The sequence below is a fragment of the Cebus imitator genome, unplaced genomic scaffold, assembly GCF_001604975.1.
Source record: "Cebus imitator isolate Cc_AM_T3 unplaced genomic scaffold, Cebus_imitator-1.0 Scaffold491, whole genome shotgun sequence".
Taxonomy (NCBI): Eukaryota; Metazoa; Chordata; class Mammalia; order Primates; family Cebidae; genus Cebus; species Cebus imitator.
In genome coordinates, this window is record NW_016107806.1 from 2,157,235 (window position 1) to 2,171,878 (window position 14,644).

The 14,644-nt window shown below is 55.1% G+C and overlaps 2 protein-coding genes across 2 annotated transcripts in view; one reads left to right on the forward strand and one right to left on the reverse strand.

Moving 5' to 3' along the window:
- Positions 1-5,221, reverse strand: part of DCST2 (DC-STAMP domain containing 2) — a 17,336-nt gene extending 12,115 nt beyond the window's left edge. Inside the window, exons 1-8 of the mRNA XM_017513446.2 lie at positions 4,783-5,221; positions 4,450-4,620; positions 4,026-4,127; positions 2,318-2,515; positions 1,909-1,974; positions 1,181-1,394; positions 840-997; positions 59-223 (exon numbers count right to left, since the gene is read on the reverse strand). Coding sequence (XP_017368935.1) covers positions 59-223; positions 840-997; positions 1,181-1,394; positions 1,909-1,974; positions 2,318-2,515; positions 4,026-4,127; positions 4,450-4,620; positions 4,783-5,050 — 1,342 coding nt within the window. The 5' untranslated portion in view covers positions 5,051-5,221. The remainder of the gene's footprint in view (positions 1-58; positions 224-839; positions 998-1,180; positions 1,395-1,908; positions 1,975-2,317; positions 2,516-4,025; positions 4,128-4,449; positions 4,621-4,782) is intronic.
- DCST1 (DC-STAMP domain containing 1) overlaps positions 5,154-14,644 on the forward strand; it is an 18,542-nt gene continuing 9,051 nt past the window's right edge. Inside the window, exons 1-10 of the mRNA XM_037733089.1 lie at positions 5,154-5,202; positions 5,292-5,433; positions 5,757-5,882; positions 5,974-6,048; positions 11,088-11,216; positions 11,865-12,004; positions 12,773-12,989; positions 13,092-13,235; positions 14,098-14,231; positions 14,620-14,640. Coding sequence (XP_037589017.1) covers positions 5,373-5,433; positions 5,757-5,882; positions 5,974-6,048; positions 11,088-11,216; positions 11,865-12,004; positions 12,773-12,989; positions 13,092-13,235; positions 14,098-14,231; positions 14,620-14,640 — 1,047 coding nt within the window. The 5' untranslated portion in view covers positions 5,154-5,202; positions 5,292-5,372. The remainder of the gene's footprint in view (positions 5,203-5,291; positions 5,434-5,756; positions 5,883-5,973; positions 6,049-11,087; positions 11,217-11,864; positions 12,005-12,772; positions 12,990-13,091; positions 13,236-14,097; positions 14,232-14,619; positions 14,641-14,644) is intronic.

Consider the following 14,644-nt stretch of genomic DNA (forward strand, 5'->3'; position numbering starts at 1 on the left):
GGGCAGGCCAAGGGGCTCCAGTGGGTGAGTGGGAGGAGGCTGTCATGCAGGCACTCACTGCGGGCCACAAGCTCCCCCTGCAGCTGGTGCCGGGCCAGGTCAAGCACCCAGAAGACGGCATAGTCTAGGAAGACTAGGAACAGCACGAGAAGGAGGTGTCGGATAAGGTTGAAGGTCTCCAGAATGCAAAAAAACTTCTCCCATTGGGACAGGAAGATGGATCCTGAGCGGAAGTGGGATGGTCAGAAGGATGCTCCCCAGTTCTCCCGTCCACTAGACCCCAGTTCTTAGAGAGGCCTCCTGCCCCTGATCAGTCTCGGGCCTGTCAGCTCATCGAGAATACGGAAAGGAAAAGAAGTTGTGAGGAAACACTCTTCAGGGCAGGGGGCTCCGTGGCTAGAGGGGAGGGGCCTGCCTAGCATCTTCACCTGGCCTGTGGCCCATTCCAGACTCAGGAGCCCTCCCTCCTAGGGCATCCCTCGTCCCCTTGCCCGCTTCCCTGCCTCACAGGCAGTCCTCCCCCTCCATATTAGCACATTCACGCTTCCTGCCCACCCCGGAAGTGACTTCCCTCACTGTGTCCACCCCCTGCTGTCCTGACGTCCAGGGTGCTCTCCGAAGCACCATCTGCCCCTCCTGTCTCTGGCTACTTTCTCCAAGGGTGTCTATGTTCCGCTTTCAGATTGCAGGCTCCCCAAGGACTGGCCAGTGTCTCCCATCAGCCTGAAAGTTCCTTAAGCTCTGGGTTATGTTTCCTCCCTCTGGCCCTGCAGGGCAGCAGGGTGGGCGGAAGCCCTGGGCTCCCTGAGCCGGGTTCCCCCTGTCCTCAGGGCCCTCACCCGGCGGGATGTAGCGCCTGGCCTCGTGAGCACTGAGCGGTAGCACCGTGGGCAGCCCAGCCGACGAGCGCACAGACTCCATGCGCAGGAACCGGCTGGTGATGTAGATATTGTCGTAATGGTCCCAGTTCAGGTAACAGTACCGGTAAAATAGGGCTCTGGGAAACGGAGGTGGAGCACATGTGAGGCCCTTTAGCTCCCTGGGCCACCAGACCGCACAGGGTGTCCCCTCTCCAACCCAGCAACGTCAGCTTCTCCCGATGCCCGGGGCGGTGGGGGGGGGAGGGAGGCTCCCCCTGCAGCCCTGGCCCTGCACCCCACGCCGCCCGGCAGCCCCTCACTGGAGGTAGAGAAGCACAAGCAGCAGAGGCGTGGTGAAACCCATCAGAGCCAAGGCCTCTCGGATGCGGTGCAGCTTCATGCTGACAGCCTCCTGGAGGTCCATGGCTACCTGCGACAGGCTCCGAGAGGCACTGAGATCCACAGAGAAGTGGTGGGTGGCTGTAATGTTGAACTCAAACTCCTGACGCACGCGGTTGAGCAACTGAATCACAGCTGGGGCCAGCAGATTCAGGGGAGACGTGGGCAAGGAGAGTTAGGGAAGGGTGGAGCTGCACCTGGGGAGGGGCCTGGCATGGCCCAAGGGACGCGCAGCTCACAGACCAGCTGGGACCCCCCAGTGCTTAGGTCAAGGTGGACTGAGGAGAAGGACAAAGCCTCCACATATCTGTGCCATTGCCACCACATGCTCAGCACCCAGCATGACACCGGGCATGCAACAGATGCCCCAAAGGAAAGAGTTCGATGACCTGAATGTGGACAGGAGCCCCTGGTTCTGTTCGCAGCTCCTGCTCTGGGGGCAGGCATGGTGAGGTACTGGCCCTTGGCTGGACCTCAGTTTCCTGATCTGTACAGCATGGATATGGGCCTGGATAATCTTCTGAGCCCCTTTCTTTCTCTTACATTCTCCTTTATGGGCTGGGATCACTGGGGGCTGGCCATGGCCACACGGGGATGAGGGAGGGAGACCACTAGGGAGCACCATGTGTGGGAGGAGGGAATCACTCACGGGTGCCGATGGTCTGGCGCAAGAAGGGTTGAAGGTATTTGGGGATGACACAGAACACCTGGACCACTGATGGGCAGAATCCAATGAGTGTCCGAAGGAGGGGCACAGCCGGACCTGCCCCTCCACCTCTGAAGACCTCTTCTCACAGGGCCTCTTGAATTTCTATTTTCCTATTGGCCTCCACATTTGCCCAAAACCTTGTAGCACTTCCCTGTGGCCCCTCTCTCCCAACACCTGTCCCTCCCTACTGCCCACCCCACCCCCAATACTGGTGCCATCATCTTTATGGGTTCCTCTCTGTTGCCCCCTAATGGTCCTCCTGGGCCTGTCCTCCCAACTGACCCCCACATTCCCTCCCTACCCCACCTCACATCAGCCCCTCCCCGATAGCGGGCCCTGGCTTTCTCACAGCTGGCAAGTCCACAGAGCGCCAGTTTGAAGGGCATGAGCACGTAACACAGATGGTAGGCTTGCGGTATGACCTGCATGCAGCTGTCCTTGGCGTCATCAAAGACCCGCGCACACTTCAGGTAAGGGTTGCCCAGCTCCGCGTTGCACACGTCCCCGACATGCAGGAGCCACTGCCACACATTCCGGAGAGCCCTGGCTGGGGACAGATGCAGGTGGGCACCCCGAGCTGGAATCCTACAGCCTCTTCTCACAACCCCAGGGCTGGAGAGGCCTGTGCTGGCTGTGCTGTATCCAGTGAGCACTAGCCAGCACCCAGGAGGGGCCTGAAGAGGCTTGGACAGGGATACAGGTGAGGAAACTGAATTTCTTTTTTTTGAGATGGAGTTCTGCTCTTTTTGCCCAGGCTAGAGTACAATGGCATGACCTTGGCTCACCGCAACCTCCGCCTACTGGGTTCAAATAATTCTCTTGCCTCAGCCTCCCAAATAGCTGGGACTACAGGCATGAGCCACTACACCCGGCCAATTTTTGTATTTTTAAGTAGAGACGGGGTTTCATCATGTTGGCCAGGCTGGTCTCGAACTCCTGACCTCAGGTGATCCACCTACGTCAGCCTCCCAAAGTGCCGGGATTATAGGCATAAACCACCATGACCAGCTTCTTTTTTTTTTCTTTAGAGATAGAGTCTCACTCTGTCACCCAGGCTGGATTGGAGTACAGTGGCACGATAACAGCTCACTGCAGCCTCAAACTCCTGGGTTCAAGAGATCTTTCCACCACAGCCTCCTCAATAGCTGGGACTACAGACATGCGCCATTACACCTGGCTGGTTTTTTTTTTTTTTCCTCGTTTCAAGTTTTAATCAAAGCTTGTACATAAGATTACTTTATTCCTGCATCTTCTCAATTGTTTCTTCCTTGTATTTGCCCTTTTCCTTTCCTACTTGGCGAGATTTGGCTTTCCGTTCAAGGATCTTTTTGAGGTCTTTGTCAAGTTTTAGCCTAGTGATAACCACCTTGCTGGGGTGAATGCCTACGTGGACAGTTGTGCCATTAGCCTTTTCCCGCTGCACCCGTTCAATGTAGATTACATATTTCTTCCTGTAAACCTGGACTACTTTGCCAATCTGCTGACCTTCATAGTGTCCTCGTACAACCTGAACTTCATCATGCATTCGGATGGGCTTGAATCGCACATTGTACTTCTGTCTCAGCTCTTTGGAAAGAGGGGAGGACATAATCTTCCTGCGAATGTGGAAAGGTGCATTGAAATGCCTTTTGCAATTCTTGCTTCCGTTGGAAGTCACAGAGGGATTGAACTTCATTTTGGCAGCTCCCGCTTAGGTGATGGCCACAAAAGGGAAGACTTTTTTTTTTTTTTTTAAAGATGGGGTTTCACCAAGATGGCCAGGCTGGTCTTGAACTCCTGACCTCAGGTGATCCACCCACCTCAGTCTCCCAGAGTGCTAGGATTACAGGCATGAGCCACCACGCCCAGCCTGACACCTGGCTAGTTTTATTTATTATTTATTTTTTGTAAATTTTTTATAGAGACGGGGTCTTGCCATGTTGCCCAGGCTGGTCTCAAATTCCTGGGCTCAACCGATCCTCCTACCTTGGCCTCCCAAAGTGCTGGGATTACAGGCGTGAGCCACTGCACCCGGGTGCATTTTGAGTCCCCAGGACTAGACATGCTAATGTGCTTACCTACATGTTTCACACCATCCATGATTGACCGAAAGAACTTGCGGACCCGGTCAGCCACTTCTTTGGTCTTCTGGGCAATAGCTTTAATCTTGTTCAGGGCACCTGAGGGGCAAGGGACAGAGGCGCTGTGGTGTCTCCTCCTCTAGGGGCTGGTTCTCACCATTGCCCCTTAGGCAGGGAGTAGAGAGGGGGCCGCCGTTCCAGAGGTGGGGAGCCTGGATTCTGGGGCCTGGGAGATAGTTCATCTGGCAGTGGAGGAGGCCAGAGAGCAAGGAGAGAGGGTGTTGTTGTGCCCAGAGTCCCTGTCAGGCCCAGATGCTCTGCAATTAGCACCAGCAGAGAAGGGGGCCAAAGGACTATAGGACATGCAGGATGAAGGGGGTGGGGGGCCAGAGGGAGACAGCGGTGGGGGTGGGGGACTTACTGACAAGGGGCTGCTTGGCCCGCTGCAGCACTTCGGCGGTCTGGTTCAGTGCCAGCTCTGCCCCACAGGCTACAGCCTCGCTGGCCCGGGTGAAGTTGCGGAGAGTGTTGGCACAAGGCCCTTGAAGCACCAACCCAAAGGCAGCCACGAACAGTAGTGTCCGGCCCTGCCCTGGGGGCGACAGCTCCATCAGAACCAAGACCCCGGCCCCAAACATGGCAGCAGGTCCCATACATAAGCCTCTGGAATATTTCCCTTAACTCTCCCCCAGCATCTCTCCTGCCCCAGCACCAGCCCCAGGACCTGCCCCCCAGCCCTGGGTGCCAGGCTCACTGGAGAAGGCCTGGGGCAGCAGCAGGAGGACAGTGGCTCGGACCTGGCGGGAGAATCCCATGCCCAGGCTAAGGAAGGCAGCCAAAGTGAGGGTGCCCACCAGGCAGCCCCAGGGGCTGTGCCCTTCCACCAGGAGCTCCAGAAGCCCGTAGGCCGTGGCCAAAGACAAGCCCAGAGTAAAGCCTCCAACGCTGCGAACCACAGCTCTCGCCATGCTAGGCTCCTCTCCCGCCGAGGGGTGCGCAATATCCTTCGTGACGTTGGACATGGTTGCTGAGACCAAATGTCGGCCTGTCTCCAGGAGAAGCCCGCTGACTTCCGTGCTCCTGGAATTTCTCACCACATTCTAAGGTTCCGAGGGCTTTCACTGCATGTGTCTTGGAATCCCTGACCCAGTTCCGAGGACGGGAGCGGGGGTAGGTAGGTGTCTAATCTCCTTCCCCACTTCTGGGAGCAGAGCGGCAGGGTTCAAAGGCCCAGAGCACAGGCCTAGGCTTCCTCTGAGGCAGAAGCGACAGGCGGCCCCCTCTTCTCTCATCAGAACCTTAAGGAGACTTCTGGGATGAGCGGCACTTCCCCAAAACTGACTCATGGACATTCAACATCATGAGAATGGGGCAAGAGGGCAAAGAAGAAAACAGCCTCATACCAGTGAGTCACTCAGCAGAGACCTGGCATCCCTCGGCGTCCACTCTCATCCCAGCTCTCCTGGAATCCCGCACACTGTCCCCCAGCTCAGTGTCCAGCCCCCACCTCTCAGGTCTAGTGCCCCCTGCCCCCCAGCCCAGCCCTTTCCTCGTCTATCCCTTACACCCAATCTATCCTCAGGCTCCCTCATCCTCCTGCAGGGTCCCCCAAGTTCCTACTGCCACCTGCCAGCTTCCCCCAGCCTCCATCCACCTGCAATCCCCGAGTCCTCACGAGCCCATCCCAGGTGGGAGAGTGGGCTATTGAGCTACTCTGTCCCCCCTCAGCGGTGCAGAGGCTCCTGAGCTGGGGGCTGCCAGTCTCCTGCAGCCGGTTCCTGTGGCGCCAGCCGGGCGAGTTTCCTGTCACTGCTTTCCTGCTAGGGGCAGGCGCTGGGGGGCTCCTGGCCATAGGTGAGTGTGGAAGCAGAAAGTCGGGGTGGGCAGAGGCTGGATCAGGGCTAGGACCCATCTTTTGGCCTTTGGCTTGACCTTGTGCCCTTAGGTCTCTTTCAGCTCCTGGTGAACCCCATGAACATCTATGAAGAGCAGAAGATGATGTTTTTGTACAGCTTGGTGGGTTAGTGCTGGGCAAAGGCCAGAGACACTCAAGCGGCCTGTGGAACACAGCGCCATCCTGCAGGCCCGGGAAGGAGTCGGGGCCTGTTTCTTCTGTACCCATGCAGCCCCTGTGGCTTCGGCCTCCTCCTGGGCTTTAGGAGGAGGTCCAGAGGGAAGAGGCCCCCAGGTTAAGAAGGAAGACACAGTCCTTGCTCTGAGGGAGTGTCTTCATTCCGAGGGACTCCCCATCACCCACATGATATAGTCCAAACCCATTACCCTTCACAACCCTCATCTCTACTGATCTGTCTGACCTCGTGTTCTGATCCTCCTAAGAAATTCAATTCATTCATTCATCCATCCAGCACTTACTGAGAATCTGCTGAGGATTTAGCAGTGAACAAGAATAACAAGCACCTAGCCCTTTTGTTTTGAGATGGAGTCTTATTCTGTCGCCAGGCTGGAGTGCTGTGGCTTGATCTCAGCTCACTGCAACCTCCACCTCCCGAGTTCAAGTTATTCTTCTCCCTCAGCCTCCCAAGTAGTTGGGATTACAGGTGCCCACCACCACACCCAGCTAATTTTTGTATTTTTAGTAGAAATGAGGTTTCAGTATGTTGACCAGACAGGTCTCTAACTCCTGACCTCCGGTGATCCACCCATCTCGGCCTCCCAAGGTGCTGAGATTACAGGCATGAACCACCTTACTCAGGCTCTTTTTTTGAGACAGAGTCTCACTCTGTCGCCCAGGCAGTGGCATGATCTGGGCTCACTGCAACCTCTACCTCCTGGGCTCAAGTGATTATCCTGCCTCAGCCTTGCAAGTACCTGAGGTTACAGGTACCTGCCACAATAACCAGCTAATTTTTTTTACTTTTAGTAGAGACAGCGTTTTACTTTGTTGGCCAGGCTGATCTTGAACTCCTGACCTGAGGTGATTTGCCCACCTCAGCCTCCCAAAGTGCTGGGATTACAGGTGTGGGCCACCAGGCCCAGCCCAGTTAGGATTTTAACAGCTCAGTAGCCTCAAGAAGGAGTCAGGTTCCTTCTGCCTTTTCTGTGCCATCTTCAGCCTATTGACCACTCCCCTTCAGGTCACAAATAGCTGTAGCAACTCCGGCATCGCATCTTCATAGAACAATGTCAAAGCTCAGAAAAAAAGAGGAAGAAACAGGCCAGGCACAATGGCTCATTCCTGTAATCCCAGCATTTTGGGAGGCCAAGGCGGGCAGATCACTTGAGGTCAGAAGTTCAAGACCAGCCTGGCCAACATGGTGAAATCCCGTCTCCACTAAAAATACAAAACTTAGTCGGGCATGGTGGTGCACGCCTGTAGTCCCAGCTTCTTGGGAGGCTGAGGCAGGAGGATCGCTTCAACCCAGGAGGCAGAGGTTGCAGTAAGTGGAGATTGCACCACTGCACTCCAGAGCCTGGGTGACAAGAGCAAGACTCCGTCTCAAAAAAAAGAAAAAAAGAATAGAAGTTCAATCCCAGGCCCAACTTCATTGTCTCGGGCTGTGTGATTTCAGGCCAGGGAAAAAGGAAAATGTCCTGGGTGACAGAGTGAGACTCTGTCTCAAAAAAAAAAAAAAAAAGAAAAGAGGAAGAAACATCCTTTCCTCATGTCCCTTTTAAGGAACAAGGGAAACTTGCCTGTAATCCCCACAGTAGACTTCCTCACATCTCTGGTCAGAACTGCGTGCAACACATGCCCTTTCCTGAACCTATCCCAGGCAAGGGAGGTGGAATTAACATTTCATCACCTGTTTATTGAATTCATCCTGCTGCATACCAACAGAAGACTGCTTTTCTCTGACCCACTGCATTCAAACATGTTTTTTTTTTTTTCCATTGATAACCTTTCACACAGACCCTTAGATTTCTGGTTGCATTTCTTTAGAAGACCTAGCCCTACTTCAGTAATTAAGACTTACGTTTAGGGGTTAAGAGGTCCAGGCCACTCTACATCACACTTTTAACCTCACATCTATCTGCACATCTTCCCTCCTCATCTTGCCCTCCCCCTCCCCTTGGGCCCCAGCTCAGGCCTCCTCCTGGGCATGGGGTCCTGCGGTGGAGAAGGGGCGTGGCCTGTTTCCTGGCATGGGGTCCTGCAGTGGAGAAGGGGCATGGACTGCTCCCTGGCATGGGGTCCTGAGGTGGAGAAGGGGTGTGTCTTGCTCCCTGGCATGGGGTCCTGAGGTGGAGAAGGGGTGTGTCTTGCTCCCTGGCATGGGGTCCTGAGGTGGAGAAGGGCTGTGTCTTGCTCCCTGGCATGGGGTCCTGCAGTGGAGAAGGGCTGTGTCTTGCTCCCTGGCATGGGGTCCTGCAGTGGAGAAGGGGTGTGGCCTGCTCTTTCCCTTTTTTCCTCCACTTCCTTCCCTTTCTGGTTCTTCTGATGTCAGAAGGGGGATTAGAAGAATTAGAGGAAAAAGGCCAAAAGTCTTAAGTCACCAATGCTGTTACAATTCCACTGAGGGTGCCTGCATGCAGCAGGCGCTCACACCCTGACTGTCCCCGTGGGCCTGATTACTGTCCCCTTGAAGGCTGTGTGTGGACCTCGGCAATGACCAGTTTCCTGCAGAGGGCAGTTCTTTTTGGCTGACCTCAAGTGAAGACCCCCTCAGGGGCCACCCATAGCCTCTCACTTTTTGGATCCCTCCCTCCAGCAGGCTGGGAGTGCACACGTCCATGCCCTGCCAGGCAGAGAAAATAGGGCAGCTTACGGCTGCCTTTCTCCTCCTGATGAGAAGCAGATACCAGTCTCCATGCTTGTGTGCCCCCATTGTCCAGGGGAGGTCTTACAGCAGCCTTACAGAGGCTGTGCTCTCCCAGGAGCTTTCCCTCTACTCTGTGCTCCGGTGGCAGCCCTAAAGTGGCCTCAGGAGGTTCTGCAACTCAGCAGGAGTCCAGTCTAGGAGAGACGAAGCAGGTTCCCCTTCCTGCAGCGCCAGTTCCTGAAGTGTCTTGACTCCTGGAGTCTCTCACTTGACATGTGACACGCATCCGCTCCACAGACTCTCCCTCTCTGCCTGCCCATTCCAACCGCTTTTCTCCACTTCCAGAAAATCCACATTGCTGATCTTCTTTTTTTTTTTTTTTTTTTTCCTGAGACGAAGTCTTGCTCTGCTACCTAGGCTGGAGTGGAGTGGCACGATCTCGGCTCACTGCAAACTTCGCTTCCCAGTTTCAAGCAATTCCCCTGTCTCAACCTCCTGAGTAGTGGGACTACAGGTGCCTGCCACCATGCCTGGCTAATTTTTGTATTTTTAGTTGAGACAGGGTTTTGCCATGTTGGCCAGGCTGGTCTTGAACTCCTGACTTCAAGCGATCTGCCTTGGCCTCCCAAAGTGCTGGGATTACAGACATGAGCCACATACCCGGCCCGTATTGCTGTTTTTTTGTTTGTTTGTTTGTTTTTTCTTATATAGACGGGGTGGGATGGAGGAGTGGCTCTTTTGGTGAGCCCAAAGAAGACACCTGCAGCTCCATGGCCTCTCATTAGAACATAGGGCAACTATTTGTCACCTATTGGCTTCAGCTCGAGTCTTTGGCCAGAAGGCCAAGACCACAGAACCAGTCCCTTTCAATGTCCTGTTCTTCCATGATTGGTTTAGACAGATCCAGATTTACCCCTCAGGGGCTGGGGCAGGGCCAGGCTATTGCCCTTGAAAAAAACCCAAGTTGTGTTAGCAAAGAAGAAGGCAGAAAAAAACTGTGGGGTGGCACCCAACAGGGTTTGCCACAAACCTGTATGACTAGGTGGAGCCAGCCATGTGAAGAACAGGGGGAGGAGTGCTCCTGGCAGGGGACAGCTAGGGCAAAGACCAGGGAGAAGGAATGAACTTGGCTCGTGCAAGGAGCAGCAACGAGGTCTGTGTGGGTAGACGTGGTAGGCGGAGGGCTGCGTAGCATATCAGAAGGCAGGCAGGAGCCAGCTCATGAGGTGGGTAGACCATGTTAGGGAGTTTAGATTTTCTGCCAAAGGTGGTAGAAAGCCACCAAATGGTTTGAAGCAGGGAAGGGATAAAATCCGACTTATGCTTTTGCAAGATCACTCTGGCTGCCTTGTGAAAACGGAAGTGTAAGGTAGCAACAGAGGACATAGGGAGACTCGTTAGGTTATCGCCCCAATAAGAGATGATGGGGACTCTACCAGGACAGTGCAGATGGAGGGAGTGTAAGGATTTGGGATTTGCTCTGACGATCATTGGTTGAATGGTCCATCAACACAGGACTCTTCTAGCTCCCCGGACCACTTATACTGCTCCTTTGGCCGGGAATGTCACCTGCACCTCCTAAGGACACTTACTCACCTTCCAGGCCCAGCTGACACATCCTCTCTTTGTCCAGCCTTCTCAGCCCAGCCCCACCCCTCCCTGCAGAAACTCCCACTCGCTCCTTGGCTCCACAGCGCTCTATGAGCACCTCCCTTGTGCACTTAGCACATTGTGTTGCAGTCATTTGTTTACTCATCCGTCTCTCTCTCTGGATTATGAGCTTCCAGGAGCTCACCGTCTCCTTGCAGAGACCACAGGGAGACACATGTGAAACTGCTAAAACATACCGGTGGTACATGACTAAGGGCTAAAATTAGAGGCAGGGACGGTGAGCGCTGTAGGTGTCTCAGCACTGGGAATACTGAGGGGGGCTCTGATCTCTCTTCTGACCACTCTGAGCCTGCAAGCTTGTTTCCAGAGTTTTTCCCTTGTTCTCTCTGCTCCCTCAGTGCCTAGGGTCAGTGTGACTGTAGCTAGGGAAACACTGGCTCCCTTTCCTAACACACACACACACACACAGCCAGTCACTTGCAGCTTTTTAAGTTCAAGCCATCCCTCCACGCCCTTCCAGAGACCGGCATACAGTTGAACTCTGTAAGTGGCCACTGAATGAATGAGTGAGTGGCTCACCAGGTCTATCAGAGTCAGTGGGAATGGGGACAAGGGCAGGATGGTGGGGGTTCCAGAACGCAGTGTTGCAGGTGGGTGCTTTGGTAAACATGAGGAGGTGAGGCAGTTTCCTCACTTCAACTCACCACCTCCTGGGCTCTCCTGACAGGCTTGGGGGCCATGGGCTGGGGGACCTCCCCTCACATCCGCTGTGCCAGCCTCCTGCTAGTACCCAAGATGCTGGGCAAGGAAGGCAGGCTCTTTGTCTTGGGATACGCCTTGGCTGCCATCTATATGGGTGAGTATGTGGAGGTGGGTGAGTGACCCTGAAGTAGTGTCCCTGGGAGGGCCCTCCAATGGGTGCCAGGCCGGGTGAAGGAGAAAAGGTAGGGGTGTCATCCCAGCTGCACCATCTGGCTGTGTGTGCCTGAGGGAGCTCCTCCCCATATCTGGGCCTCCTTAGTTTATAAGAGTGAAAAAATTGGCCAGGTGCAGTGGCTCATGCCCGTAATCCCAACACTTTGGGAGGCCGACGTGGGTGGGTCACCTGAGATCAGGAGTTCGAGACCAGCCTGGCCAGCGTGGTGAAACCCCATCTCTACTAAAAATGCAAAAATTAGCCAGGCGTGGTAGTGCACACCTATGGTCCCAGCTATTTGGGATGCTGAGACAGGAGAATCGCTTGATCCCAGAAGGCAGAGGCTGCAGTTAGCCGAGATTATACCATTGCACTCAGCCTGGGCGACAGAGCGAGATTCCATCTCAAAAAAAAAAAAAAAAGTGAAAAAATCAAGAGTGAACAAGATGGGCTCTCGTAACTTCTCAGCCCCACCACTGTATGGTTCTTGGCGATGAGCACCACATGCAGAGGGGAGCTGAGTGGGTCTGAGGAAGTGCCGGTTCTACAGGGAGTAGGGAGGTGACCCACCAGGGCCTCTTTCTACAGGGCCAGTGGCCAACCTCCGGCACAATCTCAACGACGTGATCGCATCGCTGGGCTGCACCGTGGAGCTGCAGATCAACAACACCCGAGCAGCTTGGCGTGTCTCCACAGCCCCCCTACGGGCCGTGTTCAAGGACCTGCTGGTCAGGAATCTGCACAGGCAGGGCCTGGGGGGTTTCCCGGGGCCGAGTTAAGTTGAGCTAGGAGTTGTCACCCTGATTTATAGTTTCCCAATGTGGATACTACTGGCGTTTTTTGCAGAGCCATTCCCAAGCGTTGCAGAATGTGCCCCGGTCCTGGGACATGAAATGCCAGGAGAGCCCGAGTCACTGGGACAGGCTCTGTACGCATTTCCAAATACCTGGGTGGTCAGCACTCTGGACAGCTGAACTAGAATATCTATGAAATCTGGGGGTCTTGGCCTTGAGTAGCTCAGAAGTTTTGAAGAAGAGGATTCAAGAATTGGGTATTGGAGGGCTGGAGATTGAGGGTTTGGGAGAGTTGGGGGAGCTGGAGAGTTGGGGAAATGGGGGCTGAGGGGTTTGGAAGTTGGAGGTATTCGGATGGCATAATGATCTCAGAGATCAGTGGTGAAGGGTGAGGTCTAAGGACCTGGGGAACCACTGACCAGGAAGGGTCTGGGATGGGAAGACTGAGGAGGAGCTGGGAGTCTGGGAGGTACCCAGGGCCAGGACATGTGGCATCAGAGCAGGCAGCTGGGGAGAGTGGGGCTTCCAAGGGCAATGGACAGCCGGGAATTTGAGGTGAGAGGCTGTGTCTCAGGGCCTAGATTCCCTGAAGGCCTGGATTGAGAGCCCAAAGCTGGGCTACTGGGGGAGGACAGGCCCTCAGGCAGCAGAAGCTCTAAAGCCCCAGCCCTCACCCTTTCCTCCCTCCACCTCCAATCCCAGAGCAGCAAAGAATTGCTGAGAGCTGAGACTCAGAACATCTCCACCACATTCAAGGACTTGGATGCCCAGGTAAATAGCGAGACAGGCTACACGCCTGAGGAGGCTGTGGAGTCAGGACAGACAGCCCAGGGCAGGGAGGCCCGCCAAGCCCCAGCCTCCAGACTCCACCTGTCAACACAGAAGATGTATGAGCTGAAGACCAAGCTGCGCTGCTCCTGTGAGGGGTATCCCTGGGGAGGGGATACCCTCTCCAGTGGGATGTGGGGCCAGTGTTGTGGATCAGGCTGTGGGGACCTCAGCCCCCTGCTCCTCCCTGCAGATGTGGTGAGCCAGGCCATTCTCAGCTGCCATCGCTGGTTTGACCGCAAGCATGAACAGTGCATGAAGCACATCTGGGTCCCGCTCCTCAGCCACCTGCTCTGCCTGCCTATGAAGTTCAAGTTCTTCTGTGGCATTGCCAAGGGTCTGCACAGTGGCAAGGGGGTGGGGAGCATCAGGGGTAGGGAGCTGAGTCCTGGGGACCCACTGGTAGGTGACAGGCAGGAAAGCAACAGGTGGGAGGGTTTCGGTTCTGAGGCCACAGCACCCTCAGAGCCCGGCCCATCTGCTGATGGGCTCTGTGACCCAGGGTAAGTTACAGCAAAGCTCTGAGCTGTGTGTCTTTGTCTGAAAGATGGGCATTATAACAGCAGTACTTGCTTTAGGGTTTTTTTGTTTGTTTGAGATGGGTGTTTTATTCTCGTCACCCAGGCTGGAGTGCAATGGCACAATCTCAGCTCACTGCAACACTCTGCCTCCCGGGTTCAAGTGATTCTCCCGCCTCAGCCTCCAGAGTAACTGGGATTACGGGCGCTCGCCACCACACCTGGCTAATTTTTGTATTTTTAGTAGAGACGGGGTTTCACCACGTTGACCAAGCTGGTCTTGAGCTCCTAACCTCAGGTGATCCGCCCACCTCGGCCTCTGAGTGCTGGGATTACAGGTGTGAGCCACCACGTCCGGCCGCATTGAGGGCTTTTGAGGATTTCTGGGGCTGACGTATGTGAAGGCAGTGGCAGAGCTGGCTCACAGAGGAGCTGCTCTGTAAACGCCAGCTGTTCTTACTGATGTTTGCTATGGCTGAGGACAGGTGAATAAAATAGGAGAACTCAGGCCTGGTTCCTGGAGGGCAGGATCCGAAGAGAGCAGAGAGGGGAAGACGTGGTGTTGGTGTGGTAGCAAGCCATGATCAGACAAAAAAGGAGGGCTGGGAGGACCACAGGAGGACAGGCAGGCCAGCCAGGCCTGCACCTGGGAGGCCCCTGACCCTGCCCACTGTCCGCCAGTGATGGAGGTTTGGTGCCGCAATCGCATCCCAGTGGAGGGCAACTTTGGGCAGACCTATGACTCCCTCAACCGGTCTATTCATGGCCTGGATGGGGAATTTTCAGCCAATATTGACCTCAAGGTAGGAGGCAAGGTCGAGGGTTGGTGGGAAGTAGATAGGGAGTGGGAGGAGGGCATTAGGGAATGGGGCTAGAGGAAGGACAAGTGATAGGGCACAGGAAAGAGGTGACGGGGTGAGGGAGGGGGACAAGAAAGGGAATGTCACTGGTGTTGGGGGCGGGTCTCTATTTCCCATCTCTACCCCAGAACACCTGAGATGGGCAGGGGAGGGGAAAGGTGGTGGGGAGGGGACAGTGCTAAACCTGTGCTTTGCGTGGACTTGGCCTGGGGAGGGGCCATCAGCCAGATATGAGATGATGTCAGCTGATGTAGGTGCAAGGGAGCAAGACTGTGTCCAGAGGGTGCTGAGCAGAAGGAAGTGACAACTCCTGGAGGTCCTGGGAGGGCCCCGGGGACACAAGCTGGGGTGCTGGGGGACAGATGTGG